We start from the raw sequence: 23,185 nt of genomic DNA on the forward strand, positions 1-23,185 counted from the left end.
TCTCTCTCTCTCTCTCTCTCTCTCTCTCTCTCTCTCTCTCTCTCTCTCTCTGTCCTTCATCAGCTTCACAAGTGTTGGGACTAAAGTTGTGTGTCATAAAATACTTATAAGATTTGGAAAGATTAGAAAGATTTCCTAACCCACTGATCTAAGAAACTGTCACATCTTTATTCCAGAAGAGTTCATTTCAGCTTTTAGTTGAATATATGTATTTTCTGGATGGTAAAATAAGTCAACAAATCAAATAGTTGACTTATGTAGTCTTTGGTTTTTTGTGCACATCTACTGGGTCTGTTGTTTTTGGAAAAAATATTTAGAAAAAATAGCAATTTGATGAGTTATTATCCTGTCAAAATGCATCTAGACTTTTTAGAAAATGCCTTCATGTCTCAGATGTGGAAAGACTATTAACTTAGTATGTGTTCTAGGAGGATTTATTATATTAGTACCATCTCTGAAAATCATCAAAGTTATGCAACTGCAAAGTCTCACTGCAAAGTCTCTTTTAGGGAAAATAAGCATATCGTCAATAGCTAAATCTTGGAAACAAATTAGATGCTTATCAACAGAGGAATGGATGGCAAAGATCTGTTTCTGTCTTTTTAATATAACAGACTACTACTCAGACATAAAGAAGGATAAACTAGAAACTTTTATAGGTAAATGAGTGCAAATCAAGACCATACTGATAGGTGAAATAACTCAGATCTGTATGTTTAAACATTGTATCATGTCACTCGTGTGAGAAATTGAACAAAAAAGTAGGGTCCACAACGTACAATATATATTGTGAACTGGGAAAAAAGCAAGAGAAAAAACAAACTGCAATGGGGAAAAGGGGAAAGGAAGAAAGGGAAAAATAAATAAATATACATGTATGATAGTTAAGGTAGTTGTACAGCTGAATCATCTCAGCCCCTTAAAAAATTATTTGTGTTAATATTCTTTAGATACCATGCCTATATCTTGTACTCTGATTAACTAATATGAAGACAACAATATGCAACATATCAACTATTGTAATTGTCCCATTAAACTATAATGAGGGCCGGGGAGATGGCTCAGTGGAATAAGTGCTTCCCTGGCAAGCGCAAGGACCTGAGTTCAATCCCCAGTTCCGAAAAAAAAAAAAAAAAAAAAGAACCTTGGTTTTATTGTTTGCTTATCATTTTTCTCTTTAAACTTGAAGAATAAAAATAAGTTGTCATCAAAAGTATAGAAAGAATCCTCAATTTACAGTTCTCAAATTTCAACATATCATCATAAAAGATTTCACATCCTGACTTAAAATCTTACCTAGATTTTTCACATCTATATACTTTTGAAAAAAAGTATTAGCTTATATAGTTTCAATTGCATTTTTATTATCTATAAATTATACCTGATATTCTCAAGGATAAAGTCAGGCTTTGATTAAAGAAGATGCACCTTCATTAAGAAATGAAGACTGTAAAAGTATCACTTGATTCTTGGAACACATATGCATATAATAATTAACATTTCTAGAAATGATACAAAACATTTATATGGAGTTTGATTGTCCTGATCTAAGTATGGAAATCCTTGAGTTATGTGTATTTTAAACTTTCTGAAAAGTTGCTAATATCATAATTATATCTTTTGATCCCAGATTACTTTTATACAGCAATAATTACAAGATATATTAATAAATATTAAAAATATCTTCTATTATACAAATTAAAATAAGTTACTTAGAGTTTATACTGAAATTATAGTGATCAGTTTTCTAGTACATTAGACCCAACTTTTATACTGTATTATGGTGTTAGGTAAGGTATACTTCATAAAACATCAAAAATGTATGTTGGGATATCAAATACAATGATTTGCACTAAGCAGTTCATAATTTGGATAGGGCTGTAACAATACACAAGAAGGAACATTACATTGCTTTCTCTGGAAAATAACAGGAATCAGAAAATTGTGTAATTTATTCTGAAGTATTTTACACAGAGTATTTTAAGAAGCATTGATCACAATCACTCATTATTTAACTCGATGACTACTTATTGAGTGCTTTTTGGTTGATAAACACCTCAGACCGATTCCGAGGAGAAATGTGTCAGTAATGATGTGTTTAGGAGACAGTAAATACTCTGTGGTCCACAGAAGAGAGCCAAGATTGCTGATCAGGCAAACCCTAAGGCTAGCCAGCCAGGAAGAGGCTCCAGTTTTTGGTGCACCATCCCCCAGCATTCTGAGCTGAACAGCAAAATAGAGCTGCATATGTCTTGAAGAATGTATGCAATATGTTAATTATTGAAACTGTCCTATCAATCTGGTTTGAAACTGTCTCATTCTATTTGTTTCTCAATAAAATTATGGGAAAAAAGATATTTCATTTGTGGCTTTTTCTTAGTGGATTGGAATAAAATTGAACACTGAACAGCTTCACAGTATTTTAATTAATTATACTACCTTATATTACAATGAATAGAGTGGAAAGTGGAAAGAAATGGTCTCATGGCCCTTAATTTTCTAAGAAAAACAAAAGGGCATATCTAGAAGCCAAAGAAAACCAATCCTAGTAAACACAATGAACTTAAGTAGAATAGAAATGAAATTCTTGATTCCAGGAATCAAGCGATACTTTTATAATCTTCATTCCTTAATGAAGATACATCTCCTTTGATCAAATGCAGCCAATCAGGTAATTCACTACGTGTGTCCAGCTGGACTTTAGCATAGCTATCATCCCTCCCCATTAGTGGCACTTCGTATTTTACTTATGCTATCTCAGTTTCACCATTGTATGCTGGGATCCATAAAAATGCCTTCTTTCAGATTTGGATAAAAGGGAGCTACTCCTGAGCAGTTCCACTCAAGGCAATGAGTAGGATGGACCTCTTACACTCAGAAATATTATAAATATTGAAATCCAAACCTAACTCTGAAGCTGTACTAAGATTTTGAAGAATTTAGAGATGTGACCTTAGTTTACATGTTAAGTACATGAATTATTAGGAGAAAAGGGAAGCCTCTGCTGACTGTTATTTTTGTGAACTTAATCACCAAAACACACAGAATGCAAGTCTGTATGGCTCATGGGACATTAGTAAGCATGTTATAATTAGGCACTTGAACAGTGATTATTTAGTCTGCATCATGTTATAACAGTCCTGATAGAAACACTCAGAGAGAGAGAGAGAGAGAGAGAGAGAGAGAGAGAGAGAGAGAGAGACAGAGAGACAGAGAGAAGAAGAGACAGAGAGACAGAGACTCACAGATACAGAGAGAGACAGAGACAGATACACACAGAGAAAGGCAGAGACAAGAGAGTTCAGATCCTGAACATTCATAGGGAAAAACAGATTCAGCAAATTTTTCACATTCTTTGATTCCCACCCCAAGTGATCACAGGCAACATCAGCAAAAAATCTATACAGCTGAGGGTATCCTGCATTGAAGATCATGTGAAAACGAAACAATTTTTAAGTCATAAAATTTTGAATTGTTTCCACCTAAAATTAACTGAAAATATTATTTATGGAGCTATTTAGGAAAGAAAGAAAGTTATCATAAACTGTATTTTCTTAAAGACATACTCGAAGAAAATTACCTCGAGTATGCAATGAAAAATGTTCAACTTCAGATGAAGAAACAAAATGTGAAAAATTATAAACCAATCTGTAAAGATAAGACAGGGTGGGAAGAACACAGAATATTGTCATGTCACTCTTCAAGTCTTAAGGTCCCTAGACAAGTCCTCCTTCTGTTTGTCAGAGGTGTCTTATGCTTGTTTGTTGTGTCATAACCAGGCAATGTAGTTGTAAGAGGCAGAGCCTGAGAATAATAGTACTTCTCCATCTTGGCAGAACTCTACTATATTGTAGCCCATTTTCATAGTATCTCTAGGCATTTATTACATATTTATTTTCTCTTCTATAATTTACTTGAATAGAAAAAGTTGTTTCTATTAGCACATTTTATTTGTGTAGAATAATTAGTATAATTTTGACATATTCAGATATACATATAAAATACTTTGATCATTTCTACTCCCTATAATGCTCCTTGCTTTGCTCTCCTCATGCTCCTTTTTACTCCCTCTTCTTTCATATTCTCCTTTCTCCAATTGAAATAAACATTTTTTAAAACTTTTGGTAATCTTACACTAACATTACTAATTACAATGTGATCTGTACATGTCTGTGAAATTGCTGAGCAAATACAGTGATATCTCAGTTACAGAACTCAATTCATCTCAAATTTGTGCTAGAACATGGAAAAGTGCAAGAAGTAAATATTTTTTTTTTATTTTTTAAGGAAGGGTCTGCAGGGCATTCAGGGTCTTACTACTAGATCAGAGTCGTAGTGATCTGCCTGTTTACAGCCTCCCAAGAGCTGGGATTACAGGAACGCACCACCACTCCCAGTCTCTAAACATGTTTTTTACAATAAGAAATAATGGAAAGCTACATAACTAGTTCTGAGGCCATAAAATTACACTTATTAATTCATTTTTCTAGGATCCTAAAAATTTCTCAAGAATTTCTTTAACTCTATCGTTGTTTTTGCAGTTTTCTTCTTAGCTATACTGCTGGTATCACTCACTTTCTTTGAAGTCATGGTTCCAACATTTTATGAAAATAAAGTGCAAAAAAAGCACACAGTGACAAATGTTTTAAAGCACTAACTTAAGCACAATATATCATTCTGGGAACAAGTGGCACTTAGACTGAAGCATCACCACTTTGTGTCTGCAACAAGAGATGACTAGTGACTCACTCTTGGCTAGTACAGTTTTCTTTTCCCAAATCATATTTTGGGTTCAATTATCAAGCAAAGTTATGAACAATGAGCAGAATATTTTTGAACTTCGCTGTTCAAGTAGTAGAAAGTTTGAGCTTGTGACTGTTTGACAATCAAGGTGTCACTGTACATGGAATTCATTAAGTACATTTTTATTTTCTTAAAGAGGATACAAAAATAGTAAAAAAATAAACCTTCAAAGCAATACAGAATTTCACTAAACAAAATGATAAGACTTTAATGACAGTTGTTACATGGCATATTGTTGTCTTCAAATTAGTTGTGCAGATTATCAGATGAGGAATGGATACTAAAGCTGTGGTATTTTTATACATTGGAGTATTACACAGCTATAAAGAAACATAAATTCAAAGCTTTTATAGATAAATGGATGCAACTGGAGGCTATACTCATAAGTGAAATAAATCACGCCCATGTGTGTAAACATCATATTGTCTTGCTAGTATAAGAACCTGAAAGAATAGATAGGACCTGAAAAGTCCAATGGATACTGTGAAAGGGAAAACACTTCTTGACAGATGTTTCATAGGTACTTTCAAAGATACTCAGCATGTATTAGGTCTCTAAGATGAACTCTAAATTTGAATAAATGAGTTTGATACTTGATAGAATACATCTTGAATATAATTAAAAAATTCTTTTAGAAACTATTACCACACAGGAAAGTTGCACCCTCAGGTTGGGAGTGGATTTACCTTTTTTGGAGGCTACCACTCAAACCTACTACAGGGAGGCCAGTAACCATCTTTAAGGTACTCATGACCTTCAGGATAAAGCTACTCATGGCCTTCTGGATAAAGTTAACACCTAAACTGGCAAGGATATGGAGCACCAGAAAAATAATAATGCATTGCTGGTGAGAATGGAATACTCTAGTTTCATGCCCAACAACCAAATGACCAAACAAAAACAGTAACAAAATATCCTATTTTTTCAACTTTCTGGTGACTTCATCATCTATAACTGCCTCAGATAAACCTCATTGGCTATGCTAATGCTACTGCACAAAACTGAGGGCCATCAATTGTAACAAGTGCACCAGTCTTGAGAAGGATGTTCGTAATTTTATGCAGCTTTGGATGGAAGAGATGGAGGAGGTATATAGAAATTCTCTGTACCTTGTACTCTATTGCTTTGACCTCAAATTTCCTCTAAAGGAAAGAAAAGAAATTGTCTTTTTAAAGAAAAAGTCCAGGGCCAGCCAGATAGCTCAGCGGACTAAAGTGCCGGCTTAGGCAAAGCCCAGCAGCCTTGCTTCCATTCCCAGCATTCTGTGCCTTCCTGGCCCACAGGGATTGAGACTGGGCGTGGTGGTGTGCCCTTGTAATACCAGCATTTGGGAGGCTCAAAACAGTAGCATCACTAGAAGTCCTATCTATGTAGTGAGACCCTGTAGACCCTGATATATATATATATATATATATATATATATGTTTTTTTTGAAAAGTACGATTAAGAAAAAGTCCTAGGGGTTCCTGCCTGTTCGCTCAGGTTTAAGCGCCTGCTTATGCAAATGCAGTCAGGTGCAGGACACCATGGTCGGATCCCCAGCTCCACATGGCTTCCAGACCCGTCCTTAAGGCAGCCTAAGCCAGCCAAAAAAAGAAAAAAAAGTCCTAGAAAGCATTTTTGAACAAAAACTTATCACACTTTTCACAAGTTGAAAATGTATATTCAACTTAAATGAATTTTTAGATACAAATTTAACAAAATATCTGCAGAATTTATACACAAAAATTATACAATATTGAAGAAAGAAATAAAACATAAGTAAATGTGGAGTCAAACTATGCTTATGGGTGCAACATAATAGAGATTAATTCTTCATAAATCAGCATATAGGCTTAATACAAATACTATCAAAATGCTCAAAAGGTGGGGCCGGAAAAACAGGTCAGCACATTAAAACGCCTGCTTAGGCAGATGCAGCAACCCAACATAGATCCCTCACATGCAGTGCTAGCCCTGTCCCCAGGGTGCCCCAAGATGAAGATTGACATAGGGCGGTGCACAAGCCTGTAATCTCAGCACTTGGGAGGCTGAAAACAGGAAAATCACATCAAGTCTGATCTATGAAGGGAGACTATGTAGACCCTGTATTAAATACATTTAAAAAAAAGGGAAAAATGTTCAAAATGTATTGTTATGAACATCGACAAGATTAACCTAAAATTTACTTGGAAAAGAATAGGGCCTATTAAGGGCTGGCCAAATAGCTCAGTGATTAAAGTGCCTGCAAACAGGCTCAGGGGTGATGGGTTTGATCCCTGTCCAGCTGTGGAGGCCCCACCCCAGGGGCACACTGACTCAGCAATTGAGACTGGGCGTGGTGGCTCGCACCTGCAATCCCAGTTCTTGGGAAGCTGTAGACAGGTGGATCACTACGAGTCTGATCTAGTGTAAACCCTTCCCTAAAATACAAACAAACAAACAAATAGTAGAGCCTATTATAGCTAAATAAATATAATAGCCATTTTCACAATTTTTTAAAAGGAAGATCCATATTTTTCATATTTTGGCCAATTGCAGAAGCATGCAAATTTATGAATAAAACAAAGAAAGAGAAAGTCACCCCACATAGAAATACCACTTTTATGAATAAAAGTGAAAAAGCAAATGAACTGAAGAAGCAGGGCATTTTGAAAGAAATGGTTTTGGAGTAAATTCATATCTACGTAATAAAACTGAATATCAATTTATTTATCCTTTATGCTTGATAAAAATATTAGCTCAAAATAAGTTGTACAATTAAATATTAAGTATAAAGCAAAAAACTTCTGATGTTTTATTTTAAAACTTAAAAAAACAAAAAATAAATGAAACAATTTAGAAACAAGAGTTAGAAAAATATTTATAGCTTATAACAGAAACATAAAGTATAAGTAGAAAACTTCATAATTTAAAATTCATCAAATTAAGAAATTTTGCATTTAATTAACCACATAGAGGCCCAGAGAGATGGCTCAAAAGAATAAGCACTTCCATGGCAAGCGCAAGGGCCTGAGTTCAATCCCTGGTTCTGCCAAAAAATAAAATAAAATAAAAAAATAACCACATTGCACCCAAGAAGAAATTCACAATTTATACATCAAAGAATGGAAAACAATATTATAAAGTATATAAACAAATAGGAGTAGCTATTCCTTTTGCAGAACAAATGGACTTCAACACAATACTAATCATTAGAGTTAAAGAAGGCCACTACATATTGATTAAGAGAGCCATTCAAAAGGAAAATATAGCAATGGTAACTATGTATGCACCACATATTTTAGCACACTGGACTCCATAGACAAAACATTACTGGACTTTAAAGCTCAGATAAACATCAACACAATTATAACAGATCAGGTCAACAGGGAACTAGCATAAATCAATTAGGCAAACGAGTTAACAAAAAAACTGTTAAAGTTGAATTATACCCATAAAGAAATAGAAGTAACAGTGGCCAGGGTGATGGCTCAGTACAATAAGCACTTCCCTGGCAAGCGCACAGACCTGAGTTCAATACCCGGTTCCATTAAAAAAAAAAAAAGTAACAGGTATTTCAGTAATGTTTCAACCAACAACAAAATGTACTTTCTTCTCAGCAACATATGGAATATATTCCAAATATACCATATACTCGTCCATAAAGCATAGTTAAGGAAATGCAAAACATCAAAATGATTCTTTGTCTTTTAGGTGAATATAAGGAAATGGAACTAGAAATCACAGCAAAACAAGCCAGAGAAATTATGCAATCACATGGAAATTAAACAGCACATCTTTTGAGTAATCAATGGGTCACAGAAGAAATAAAATATGAAATAGGCAGTACTGAGAGTCAAAATAGTAATACCAATGTAACATAACAGAAAACGTTAGTAGTAATCCTAAACACATCAAAATTTGGAGTCAGTCAAAATATAGAACCTAATAATGCATTTCAAGTTTCCACAAAACAAGAACAATTCAAATCTGAAGGCAGTGAAAGCAAAGAAATTATAAAGATCAGATCAGAGAATGAGATTCATATTAAAAAAGCACGACAAAGAATCAGTCTATCAAAAAGGGAGTTTTCTGAAAGAGTAAACAAAATAGGTAAACCCTTAGCTAGTCTTACCAAACAGGGAAAAAGAAAACGAAAGTCAATAAATCAATGTAGAAACAAAAAAGTAGGAATCACAATGGGTAATATCAAATTCTAGAAGACTATTAGCAACGTCTTAAAAAATTTGTATTCCAGGGCCTGGAGATAGCTCAGTGGCATAATCAGCTGCATAGCAAGTACAACATCCCTAGTTTGATCCCTGGTACAAATCAATCAATAAAATAAATAAAAATAATAAAACAAAAATAAACTTGTACTCCAATAATAAATCAGTAGATCCCTAGATACATAGGAATTATCAAAACTGAACAAAGAAAATATGAAACAACCTGAATATTTGAATAATAGGAAACACAGTTGGAGTAATTAAAACTACCAGCTAACCAAAGATGAAAATAGAAATTCCATCTGTCCTAGCTAGTTTCTTCAAGGCGCTTCCAAAAGGAGTTAAAGACATCATTGTACAGTGACACATACATAGCAATGCTTATTGCAACATAAATCATGAAAGTGAAATCTTGGATGTGGCCTTTCTGCCCATCAACAGATGAATGGATAGACAAAAATGTGATATTTATACACAATGGATTATTACTCTGCTACAAAGGATAAGTTGAATCATTTTCATGAAAAATAGTTGCTTTTTAAAACCATAACATTAAGTGAAATAAATTAGGCACACAAACTTAAATATCACATGATTTCATTTATATGGGAAACACAAATATAAATAAATTAAAAAGAGGCCAGGGAGATAGCTCAGTGGAATAAATGCTTGCCTGGTAAGTGCAAGGTCCTGATTTTGATCCCTGGTACCACCAAAATAAATAAATAAATAAATAAATAAATAAATAAATAAATAGGCCGAGGAGATAGCTCAGAAGAATAAGTGCTTGCCTGGCAAGTGCACGGTCCTGAGTTCAATATCTAGTACCGCAAAATAAATAAATAAATAAATAAATAAATAAATAAATAAATAAATAAATTTAATTAAAAAGAAACATAAAATACACATAATAGGAAACAAAGAGATAAATCTTTTCTAAAAGTTTAGGAGACCAAGAAATGGAGGGTGAATGGAGGCAAGGAGAAGGGGCTGAAAACAGAATTAATATGTGTTATGTACACATAATAACTCCCCATGGGGAATGCAATCATTACGTACTGCAAACATGTCACCACAAAAATAATGAAAATAAAAATCGTACTTTGCAAAGGAACTAAAGCAGCTTGAAAGCAAAGCAACATATTTGCAAATCACTTCCATGAAAGAGGACTGGTATCCAGATATGCAAAGACTTTTGAAAACTCAATGAATGTGCCTGCAGGTGTAACATCTGTACAACAATTGTCTATCATGGCTGGGGCCCTAGGTTCTATGTGCAGTAGCAATAAATAAATAAATAAATAAATAAATAAATAAATAGTAAAAAGAACATAAAGACAATTCCAATTATAAAACACACAAAAACATGAATAAGAAAATTACTAAACACTTAGTTATTAGGTATTATGAAAGAAATACAAAGTCAAATCACGAGAGAACAAAATGAGCCCACCATAATGGTTATAGTTAAATGTCTTGTGTACTGCAAGTATACAGAGAAACTGTGTCTCCTATATAATGCTATTATGAATCTAAAATGGTACAACTGTCTTGAGAAACAATTTGACAGCTACTTATAAAACTAAATATGCAACTGCCTTACAACTCATTTTCATTGTTGAAAATTTATCTCAGAATGATGAAAACTCATTTTTACCAACAAATTGTCTATGAATTTTCATATGTGTTTTATTTTTAATGGCCAAAGTAAAAAGTGTCCAGATTACATATAGTGAGTAAGTAAACACTGCTGCTGCATATGAACAGTGTGCCACAATAAACAGCAATAAGGATGAATTAGCTAGACTTATCTGCAACACTTGGAAGGATTCTGGAGGAATTATGCTAAGGTAAAGGCTAGTTTCAACAGGTTATATACACTGTACGATCTCATTGATATTCTTTCATGGAACAGATAAAACGTTGTTGGCAGCTCTTTGGTGTTAAGATTACATAGAAATATGGAGCTACAAAAGGACAATATGGATATCCCGGGAGGTAATGGAATTTTTTTGTGTTTTGATCATATGGCTCTCAATACTGTGATTATGACATCGTATTACAGTTTTGCAAAGTGTCAACATTGAGCCAAATTTGTGAAGAATACATGTGACCTCCTTCAATGTCATATGAGTCAATGATTATCTCAAGAATAAAATGTTAACTAAAATAGCATATCAAAGAATATGCTACCATTTGAGGGGCAAGGGAATACTTGTATGAATAGTAGGCAGCTGGGTATATGAAACTGCTAATGGGGTATAACTCTGAAAAGAGGAATTAAAAAACTGAAGGTCAAATGTAGAGAGCCAGTGACCAGGGTTATAGCTCAGAAGCACAGCACCTGCATGGCAAGCACAAGGCTTTGAGTTTGATTCCTGATACAAATTAAATTAAATTAAATAACTAAGAGTAGAGGGAAATTTTATTGTTTTAAAAATAAATTTGTTTTTCTAGATGGCAATAATAGAAATCAAAAGAAACTGTCACAGCTCTTCATTTACTTTTTCATGTAAAGCAATACAATAAAAATTCAGGCATACCATTCAGTTAAAAACTATCCACTATGGAGTAAAGAATTATGTGATATGATTCTTTTAAAAGTAGACCTTATGAAAAGGGTGCAGGAAGTCTCTTGTTTATTACAATAATTGTAACCTCAGGCATTTCTGTTATTTTCATCATTTAAGAATATACATTAGGTATAAATGCACTTTATACATAAAAGACTTGTTAAATCATATAATTGGTAAGTTAATGGAACAATTACAAGAAAGACTGGAATATTTGAAGACAAGCTAATATTTTCACACTTAAAATATTATTTTCAACTAAAGTCTTTAAAATCTAATGGAGAGAAATTGTGACCCGACAGTTAATAATTGTCAAAATGTCAGAGACTCAAATAATATCCACTGTACTGCACTTACATCAACACCTTTCATATATTAGTTCAAAAGCTATTTGTAAAGATTTTAATTAACACATTCTGAATTGGAAAAGGAAGCTATAAATAATCTGGATTAGGGGGCCTGCCCATTAGCTCAGTTGTTTAAGTGACTGTTTAAACAAAGCAATCAGGATGCTGTGGTTTGATCCCCAGATCCTCAAGCCTTACCAGACTTCCCCTGAGGGTATCCTGTGCCAGAAAAAAAAATCACTTCTGAACTTTTAAGGGCCAGGGAGATAACTCAGAAGAACAAGCACTTCCCTGTCAAGCATAGGGTCCTGATTTCAATCCCTGTTATCATAAAAAAAGAGACTCTCCTCATAACTAATTTGGCTTCAAATCAATTTGCAGACTTGAATTTCAGTGGCAAGTTTCTCTTTCTTCAGTTTATCACTTTCTCTAGAATTCTAGTTGCAACACATTAGTTTTTTTCTATTGTTTCACTTTCCATTAAAATGTACACAATCATAAGGCAAATGTCATTTTAGAGGCCTTTCAACCTTTTATTCATTCTCGCAATTATAAACTCAGGCAAATGTTAACTCAATTACTCAGAGGATTGGCTCAAGATGTAAATTTAAAAGCATAAGATAGTCGTTACTCATTCCTTTCAAACAGATTACTAATGTGTCACATTCTTTTCTATTCTCTAAGCAATAAATAATGACGTAAGGAGTTAGACCGCAGACATTCAACTCAATTTTAATGTCAGGGAACTGATGACACACATTGGACTATCTTGCAAAATCACCTCCACATATGCGAGAATAGTCAGAAATAATGATTTTCTCCCAGCTGGTCTGTGCAATATATTTTAAACATACTAATATGAAAATAATTCATCAATGCCCCAACCAAATCTCCACTTGTATTAAGAGTTATCTTTGAACATATAAAACTATTGATAGATATTAAAAGAAAGAAATGTCTGTTCTTCTAAAAATCCATTAGACATTTTTCACTAGGATGACTGTTTCTATCAATGTATATTTTGCAACACTAATTCTGACTTCCTTTTTTTGTATTTTAGGGAAGGGTGTACAGGGTATTTAGGCTCTCACTATTAGATCAGACTCCTAGTGATCCTCCTGTTTACAGCCTCCCAAGAGCTGGAATTACAGGCGTGTGCCACCACGCCCAGTCTCAATTGCTGGCTCAGCGCATACTGGGGAGGGGGCTGCCACAGCAGGTCCGGGAATCAAACCCATGGCCCCTGATCCTGCTTGCATGTGCTTTATCTATGTTGTTTTTAAAAGTAAAATTTCTGTAATTATTATAAGAGATGTTGAGAGGGTAGTAATATATTCAAGACAGAGAAGTAATAGGTAACAATCAGAGTTTCAGAGGTAGAAGTTTTTTAATTGAAAAACTATGAGCTGATTCTGGGCTGGGGGTAGTGGCATATGGCTGTCATCCCAGCACTCGAGAGGCTGAGGCAGAAGGATTGCCAAGAGTTTCAGGCCAGCATGGGCTATAGTGAGTGCAAGCACAACCTGAACTACATATCAAGACTTTCTTAAAAATAGTATTAGCTGACTCTGAAATTTTCTCTAAGTCAAGAATGAATTGCTTTAGAATTTTCTTTGTGTATTTGGATAAAAATACAGAAAACCAAATAAATAGATTTATAGCTATGTTCTATATTTTTATACCCAGCTTTTCGGTACTCTATTAGTCTAATGATACCTAAGATCACTCATATATGGTATGGATTCACAGTTTATGATGGGCCAAATGCTCAAAGTGATATTTTTAACTGCTCATATACATGGACACTGGCTCATTGTATTGTTTCTGAAAAAAAGCAAATATGAATCTTTGACAAAGATGGGTAGATGTGTGATGATTTACCATGTCAATAATGGCAAAAATATTGCTCTCAACTTTGGCATGGGCCATGAGAGACACAGCAAGCTTTTGGCATTGACAAAGCAATTTTCATTAGCAAAATGATCTAGGATACAAACTTTGTATTCCCTAACACTGCAGGACTGCCTTTCTCTTCTTGTTCTCATACACACATCACCTAAATCATCTTTACATATATGTGTTAACCAGAGGTAGCTCTGCTCTATCTCTCTGTGAAGGGCAATAACAAAATGTTACAACCCATTTAGCAATAAACTATGCATTCTTTCTGCATGTCTTTGCTTACATTTTACTTGCAACATTTACTTCCTCTAAAAATTTTATTTCATAGTCTTAGTAATTTTCTGGGAACATAAGTAGATACCCAGATGGTATCTCTTTTCTCTATAAGCTAGAAATAATCTCTCTATATAAATTCCAATGCTATATTTTTATGATTTAGATTCCAAATTTTTGAAAGTAGCAATACATACAAATATTAAAACTTTCTACTGAAAGTCATCGGGGAAGAATATTAGTATGAGAATGTAGCATGCAATTTCACTGATTCAACTGTAATAAAGCTAAAAGAATACCTGATGACACAGGCATAAAGCCCACTGTCCTGTAGTAACGTTGGCCGGAACCAGATGGAGTCTTCTTCTTTGCTCATTCTACTTCCATCAAAGGCTATTGGTTCTTCAAAATCTCCAGGGCCAGAGCTCTTGTACCACATCAAACTGAGTCCAGCACTTTGAGCAAGGGAGTAATTTGCTCTGATATAACCGTAAAAGAGCGCACATTTGATTCGAACAGGTTCTCCCACCAAGACTTGGTATTTCTTAATATCGACGGACCAATCAGTGCATCCATCCGCTATAGCACAAAGAGAGAGAGGAAAGACATTAAAGTTAAGCAATCAGTTCATTCATTCTTTCTTTTTACAAATATATCCTGACCATCTATTTTGAGTCACTCTAGGTACAGAGAATATAGTAATTAAGAAAACTGAAAATTATCCTAAATGTAGTTTATTCTGCTAGTAAACAATACATTCTTTCCTCAGTCTGCTTCTTCTGGCAGTTATTTTTAGTTTGGAATAGTAGGCTCATTATTGACTTATATCTTTGAATTCTAATTGAACATTTTTATAAGTTTTGCCAAAATTGATCCAGCCCTTTGACAATTTTTTTCTTTGCTAGGTGGTATCATTTTTTCAGTAAAAGGTGCTAGGGAGACATTGCAAGAGGAAAGCGTTTTGCCCCCTAATATCAACATGTTTGCTTAGCCAGTTACTGCAGTTTGCAAGTCTTCTCTAGCTCCTGGTTCTTCCAGTGAAGGGAGCCTAGAAGCTCTGTAAATTTTTAGCCAAGTCTCAAGTGAGACACTTACTTAGGAGTAGGTGTGCAAGAAACCCTTAGAGGGAAAGGCTCTGTCAAGTTCCTGAGGACAGATTCTTAGCAAGATACACAAATACAGTAACCTGATGACTTTTGCCATTTGTTCTCTTTTGCTAATGACTGAACGTGCTACCCACACATACACTGAAGCACTAACCCCCAAGGTGATGGTATTTAGAGACTGAACTACAGAGAGATAATTAAAGTTAGAGGAGTTCACGAGTTTGTGGCTTTTCTTAAAAGGTGTATGGGAAATTTCTCTTTTCTCTCTTTTCCTGTATGCAAAAAGAAGAGGGTGGCTAAGCACACAGAAAAAAGACAGCTGGCTGTAAGCCACGGAGTGCACCATCACCAGAACCAAAATTGGTCTTGAGCTTTTCCAACAGCACAATTGGGAGAAATAAACTTCTGTAGTTGAAGCCACCCAGTGCAATTTACTTGGTTATGGTGGCAGTAATAGACTAATATTTCTTTCATACTAACTAGTCCTTTCATTAATCAAATCCCCTGTTATATAATTCTTTTACTTGTCTTAGTTTAAATTACTCTAGTTTATTCTCTTTAACACAAAATGATAAGATGAGAAATAAATACGGCCAAATAAGATAAAAAGAAATAAAAGTGAGTTGAGCTCCAGCACCGTTATGTAGTCTGAGGAAGTGATAGTTTATTTTTTCCTGACTTTTGGGAGCATTGGGGAAAATACAAACAAAACATAGTGAAAAATGAGAAAGATGGGGAGGGAGTGTGATTAGACCCTTTTCATTTTCTGAAAGTACGGTTTTCCAAATGACATCATTTTTTGAAAAAAGTTCTGTCTCTCCCTCACGTGAATACCTAACAACAGCTTACAGTGGGGCAAGTACACCAACAGTATCCTAATCACACAGAAGTTGTGCATTTCCTCCTTAGAGAGGCTCATTTTCCAACATCTAGCCATTCAGTAAATTTAGCATTGCTCCAAAGATGCCTCTGCAGAGCAAAAGTGCAAAGACATACAAAACAGGACTTTGACACAGTGACATCTGAGTAGTATGAAAAGGGTTTGACTGAGCACAGATTAACAAAAAGGATGGCCTGACATCTCTGAGAGCAACGTGAACTACATACAATTCACGAGACACGAAAATCATCCAGATGAAAACACAGGTGTGTATTACAACAAAGAAAATGTGAAATAGCATGTGGAATCAATTATTAATAAATAATTGGTATTGTAGAATAATACCAAGCATCTAATGAACACTTATCCATGCAGAAATGAGTTTAAAAATTTTCATTTACCATTCTCAAAAACATCCATGTGGCTTTGAAATGTGATGCTCCCTCTCTCAGAAATATTTTTCACAACACAACTGCATTGCTTCCCTGCAAATATCACTTGCACAGAGACTTTCCTAACTGTCCTCTATGAAACAATGTTCAGATCCAGGTTGATTTAGGTTCCGCATTAATATTCTTTCATAGGACTAAGTTCTAACGGACATTATTTTATAAATTGATTTGTTGTTTGCCTTTTGTTTCTTTTGACAGAATTTAAACCCTTCAAGGTCAGGAACTTTCTCTACTTACTTACATGTTTGAAAATCCCAGTGCCTAGAAGTGTCTGCTAAGGGGCTCAACACATTATTTATTAAATAAATGTGTGATTGAATAATAATCATATTAATGAGCAAACACTAGATGAAGAAATTCCATGACATTTAATAAAAGATTTAAAATGAGGGAGCTATGTTGTATATATGTATAAGTTCCCCAAATAGAATATCATTATTCTGCAATACAAACATGTTCTAATGTTTGTATTCTCACTCAGCTATGTAGTAACCTAGAATTCATTCTCCCTACCACTGTGTATTCTGCTTCTTAATAAAAGTGTCAGCTTCATACCATTCTCTGATTTAGCCCATTTCAGTCAGAAATTGGAAGCTAAGTTTCTTATGAAAATATTGCACTGAATAATATGCAATATAAAAACCATTCTGGTATTCCCATCATCTTGTTTTTTAAATGCTGTATTGTTTGTAACTTTTTTATTATTTTTCATTCTCTTTAAAATTAAAAAAATGTGAGGACCAGCCAGAGAGCTCAGTGATCTAAAGCGCCTGCTTATGTAGAAAACACTAGCAAGGGTTCAATCCCCGGTGTGCTGTGCTGGCCCTGCCCCCAGGGTGCACTGAGACAGACTGGGTGTGGTGGCGCATCTGTAATTCAAGCACTTGGGAGGCTGAAAACAGAAGAATCACTACAAGTCTGATCTGCATAGTGAGATCCTAAACACTCTATAGACCCTATATACCAAATACACAAAATAAAATAAAAATGTTGCAGTGAGACTCTAAACTAAAGCTTCTGGAATTTTAGTGTAAATGAGCAATGTCTGCATCATCATTACACGTAAAAACATCATTCCTGTAAATGACTGCTGCAGAGCCCATATACTATAATATAATGAAAGAACTACACCCAGAATCATTAAGGTTATATAATTGGATGTGATATTTATTAACATAGCTGTGTATGTTTGTCCCATTAAATAAAATGAATCCTAGGTTAGATTTTTTATTTCAAATAGTTATAATCCTGCTTATAAGCCAAAAACTCTGTTTTTACCACTAGGTAAATTGCAACACAAGTATTTATCACACAGGATAGTGCTGCCTCTGAAAAAGGTTGAAAGTCCTTCAAAGTAGCAGTTTAAAGAGTAAGATAAAAGTATTTAAAGATCTCAGAAGATTTATAAAGTAAAACAAGATATTTGAAAGTAAAAACAAGAAAGATTTAGTTTAAAAAGTTCCAGAATGTTGGTAACAATTTAAATAGAAGAAAGGGAGAGTCGTATTGGACGTAAGTAAACATTAGTAAACACCTTCAGAAGATCCTTACTGAGCAAAATGTTTTTAAAGAAATCATAAACATTTTTTGGCAGAATTGGAGATACCATAAACATTTATGAAAATTGGACTGTTCAGTACTTCTCTATTAGCCATGGAATAAAATTTCAAATGACAAGGGCACTTGGCAAGCAAATGCTAGAGGCAAGATGAAAAAAGGAGAGCATCGTGGGTAAGAGAGACACACTGTGTTCATTTTAACATGGAAATAACAGTTCACAGTTTCGGAGGTTTCACTACCCCTGGACCAAGAATATGTTGCTTATAAATAATCTCAAAATGTTAAGCTGACTTAACAATTTCAGCTAAGAGGTAGAAAATACAATAAAGGATATTTTGGGATAGCTTTAATTTTTGATAAAAAATTTAAATAAAAGATTGAATTGTATCTGTTTTCAAAATTATAATAAATCATTTTTACATGAAAGAAGTGATATTTTTATTTTTTTAGCATTTTGTCTCCTTTGTACACATATTCTTTCTCACTCTGTAGCACATATTTTCCTAAAGCAGTCAAAGATAAATTACATTGGAGACATAATGACTTTTCCCTTCAAAATTCTTCAACAGTTCTTTATGAATTCAATCACTTTTCTTATATAAGCATATTTGAAAAAAAACTTTGTATAATGAAACATCTCATGACTTTAAGGGATAGGTATTCATGTAAAATTTAACTATTTTTTTTTTGCTCCGAATGCCTTCAGGGCAGGTTTCACTGGCTTGAGTTGTGGGGATTGAACCACAGCAACCTGAGCCTGACTGCTTGGTTGAAGCAGACACTTAAAGAACTGAGCTAAGGGGCAGGCCCCCTAAATTTAACTATTGATGAACAGAGTTGCTATTGACACACTCAAATTCTCCATATTTCACTACACAAGCTTGTTGTTTTGAACAATCATTTCAAATGCATATTTACGTGCTATTTGTTCAAGTTTATAAATCACAAGGCAGCTATTATTACTATTAATAATATTATTTAAAAAATTAGGTAATTGTCTAGACCAGAATATTTAATCTGTTTTCCTTCTTTCAGAATAAACTATTCCATAAAGCCATCTCAGAGTTTTCTATTGTTCTTCCCTGATAGGAGGATTTCATGGAAGTACTCAAGTTCAATGCTCCTCTGCAATGCATGTTCCTTTACAGCCATTGGAAGTATATGAAACCTAAAATTATGTTGGGGAACAAGGGTAGGAAGCATCATCTTTATTCTCTTTTTGTTGTTGTTATTACACATAAAGTTATGGAAGCTTTACAGAGACAGTGATAGAACTGAGATTCAGAACTTATTCTTTGATTCATACTGAAGTATTGTTTAAAGAACGAAAAGTATATGCACTAAATAGTTTCAATACATTCAAATGAGATTTGTGAAAATATTTGTAACTAAGTCACTATTAGTACATATGCAAGAACTCAAAATATTTCTATAGTAACAGGCTTCAAGGTTGAATTAAAATTCTAATCATAGAGCTTAAACATATTACATGCCAACATATAAAAATAAAACCTTAAAAGGGCAAAATACTTTACTCATAAAGTATGTAAATAAATAGATATATTAGAATAATTATAATATAAATAAAATATCTACATCAGTGTAGACAATGCTCTATTGTGACCCCCTTTACTATACAGATGTATCTTCTTGTCTCCAGCTCATTCGAGTGTTAAATGCAAACAGCTCACAGTCATCTCCTCTGCAAAATTACATTTGACTGATGAAAGCCACCCTTCTGGGAAATTTACTCCCCCTTGGGTATGGCTCACTGCCAGTAACTGACTAATGTGGGCTTACAGAACACTGGGTCTATAGAAGAATGACTGTGTTGCAGTTTATGCTTAAATTTCCTTATGGATTATGTCAAGCCAGAGGTTACCTAAAACTTCCTCTTCACACAGATTTTCCTATCTATTTTCTTTCCTACTTCCAAGTTTTTCCTGAAATACACTCTCTTTGTCAATCATGTTCAGTCAAAACACTATCTTGATCCCGGTTGTGGAAAGGTGGTCTAACAAACATAGATTTATATATTAATAAACTAGAAGCTAACATTGAGATTCTGTCATAGATACTGAAGATTAGGACTTATAGACCTAGCCCTTCTCACACAAGATATTTACATAGACAGAAATTAAAAATACAGCATGGGAATACAATGAAAAAATATACCAAGCTGCATACAGTAGTATTCTATGAAGGGAAAATGTTTGCGATGCATGCCACAATTTAAAGAGGTAGGCAACAAACAGGTCAGAAGGCTATTGATTTGGAGGAAAACATAAAAGCAAGGACACAGCAATAAGAGATAGCATAGTTCTGCAATCAAGATGGCTTTATATTACTATTATTATTACTATTATTATTATTTATGTTTTTGCTACAGGGTCTCACTACACAGCTTGGACTTGTAGTGACCATCCTGTTTTCAACCTTCCCAGTGCTGGGATTATAGGCATGTGCCACCACAACTAGACTGGGTCGCTGGGTAAGTGATCACAGAGGGTGGGGCCTGCATGGCACGTGGTGCCAGGCCTCAAACTAAGGTCCATGCACTTTCCTAAGCATGTGCTTAGTCGGCTGAGCTATCTTGCCAGCCCAAAATGGTTTTACATTATAGTAACAAGATTACATTAGGAAATAGCAAGAAACAAAGGGGAAAAGTGGGTAAATACAGGTCATTGAGGTTCTTTTATGAAGTTTTATGTCATTGTGAAAACAATGAGGGAGCTTTTGAAGAGTTTGTTTCCAGATATGCTACACTGGGTAAAGTTTTAGGGAGGAAAATAAATTTGAAGGCTTTACCCATGACAGTGATATTACTAAGGGTCTGCAGTCAGGCAATGGAAGTATAGAAGAAACAAATTGCATAGTTTGAAGAAAGATTTAAAAGGCAAAACTGGTGGAGTAAGAAACTAAATTCAAGCAGTGAGAGAGAGAGAAATATTCTTCATTTACTTTCCAAATCATAGCTTGTCATAGATTGAAACATCATTCCCAGTCAAGTAGAAAATCAGCAGTACCACATCTGTCAAGTGGTGATGTCTTTGAAATGTTTTTATGATTTCTTCATTTAAAAGTTTTAAGCAATGGAAATGTACAGGAAAAATTCAGTCTCACTAGGCAGACCATATTTGAGTGTTACCCTCTCTTGATATTTTCAAATTATACAGATGCAAACTGAATGTGTGGCATATGGCCAGCATTTGATTTTAATGCTGTTGTGTCTGGAAATATCAATTTTAAGACATGAGTGAGACTAAGGAGTGAAGGTCATGCACATGAACTCTGACACATATGGAACCATAGGCTAAGGCTTGATTTTTACATAGTTGAACTTTACACTTTATATGTACTGGCTATTTCTCTTCACAGATATGAACTCTACTTGGCATCCTTTTAAGAGGAAAGTAGAGTGAACCCTAAATTGTTAGTGCCCATGCTAGCAAATCTCAGCAAGAGTTAACTGTTTTACTTGAGTTCACAAAATGCTTTGTCCCTAACCTTACTTCCTGGAGCACATTTATTTGGGTTAGAATATCTACAGACCTTTGCCTTTAAAATACATGCAATGTAACAACTTTGGAAGAGTACTTTCACATATTTTTGAGAGATGTGTGTGGGTGATAAGAATTGATGTTTCTCAGGAGGCTCTGCCAATTATAAAGAAGCCAGTTTCTAGAATCTTCTCTCTGATAATGTCTGAAAGTTATTATGTATCAGCCTCTCAAAGTAGGTTGTCTCCAAGTGGGTGCAGGCTTCCATGAACTGTTATCACGTTTCTTCTGAGATATGGCTCCTTCTTGATCAGGGAACAGCTGCTCCCAAGGTAAATAAGATTCTAGTATTACGGTTAACCCTACACCGCATCCTAATCTCTAGTGTCTGGCAGGTCTTCCCAATTGAAACATACAAAAACCTGTGCTTTACATAGTAGGCACTTAGCAAGCATTTATTTTAAACTATTTTTTCCTAGTAACAAAACAGTAGGGAAGCTATGCTCAAGTAAAACAGAATAAACCATTGCTAATCTACCCTTTTATTTATTCAGCATCTTTTCTCAGTATCATGCAGTTCTACTTGAAGCTTTGTAATAATTACACAGCATCTCATAGTATTGCTACATTAGAATTTATTTAATTGTTCTGATGTTGGTTGACTTTGATAGATTTGACTGTTCTAAACAGTTTTGGGATAAAATGACTTTGTGTACAAAGTTCCACAGCCTTCCTTTGTGAAGAAAAAAAAAAGAAAACCAAGCAGCAATTGCTTAGAATACAATCCAAGAAGTGAAATTAGTGGATCAAGTAATACATTTTAAAGTGTTATGTATATTTTCAGATAGATTTTCATAAACAGACATAACTTTTTACAAAATCCATCTCCAGGAGCACCTATTTCACCACATGGGGTAAGATTTTAACACTTACACATTATTTAAGTTGACTACCAAGTAGAATTTTTACTTTCTGTCTCAAAGTATAAAAATGGAACATTACCATAAATACCATTCATCTGATAAGTAAATGGAAAACTCACTCAGCCATCACTTATCACCCCTAAAACTTGGGCTGGATTCATCATACATATTTTCCTCTTTTTAATATATCAAACTAAATTTCTACTGAAAGTTACGAGTACCTCTATCTGCTACTCTACTGTATTTTTGATGAAAGATTGTGCTAACACAAGTTCTTCCATGTGTTTAAGCCCCACTATATAAGGAATTTCATTTAAAGTTGAGAAGACAGTGGTGCTTGTCTTTTGCCTTAAAGAGGAAAGAAATCAGTAGTTTCTTGAGGTATGAAAAAATGATGCTCAACCTACAACAAACTTAGCCAACTTCTTTGTATCTGCTCTTCTCACCTGTGATAACTCACCTGACCAATTACAAACCATAACAGTATGCTGTGTGTGTCATTTTCTCACTGCATTTGTTAACTTTTTCTTTTACTTCACTGCCCTACTTCAGGAACAGTCTCTTCTTTAAATATTGTTTAAATATATTTCCTGTCACAGCCTCCCTCAATGACAAGCAGATAATGTGGTTGATCTAACATTCTTTCATATCATGCAAGAAGAAAAAGAAGACCCAT

At 34.3% G+C, this 23,185-nt stretch overlaps 1 protein-coding gene across 2 annotated transcripts in view; it reads right to left on the reverse strand.

Moving 5' to 3' along the window:
• The window catches only part of Il1rapl1 (interleukin 1 receptor accessory protein like 1), a 1,467,987-nt gene that overhangs the window by 676,266 nt on the left and 768,536 nt on the right, over positions 1-23,185 (reverse strand). For both annotated transcript variants that reach the window (XM_004631365.3, XM_012514777.2), the window contains one exon: positions 14,388-14,667. In XM_004631365.3, coding sequence (XP_004631422.1) covers positions 14,388-14,667 — 280 coding nt within the window. The remainder of the gene's footprint in view (positions 1-14,387; positions 14,668-23,185) is intronic.

This window comes from Octodon degus, unplaced genomic scaffold (assembly GCF_000260255.1).
Source record: "Octodon degus isolate 3935 unplaced genomic scaffold, OctDeg1.0 scaffold00041, whole genome shotgun sequence".
Classification (NCBI taxonomy): domain Eukaryota; kingdom Metazoa; phylum Chordata; class Mammalia; order Rodentia; family Octodontidae; genus Octodon; species Octodon degus.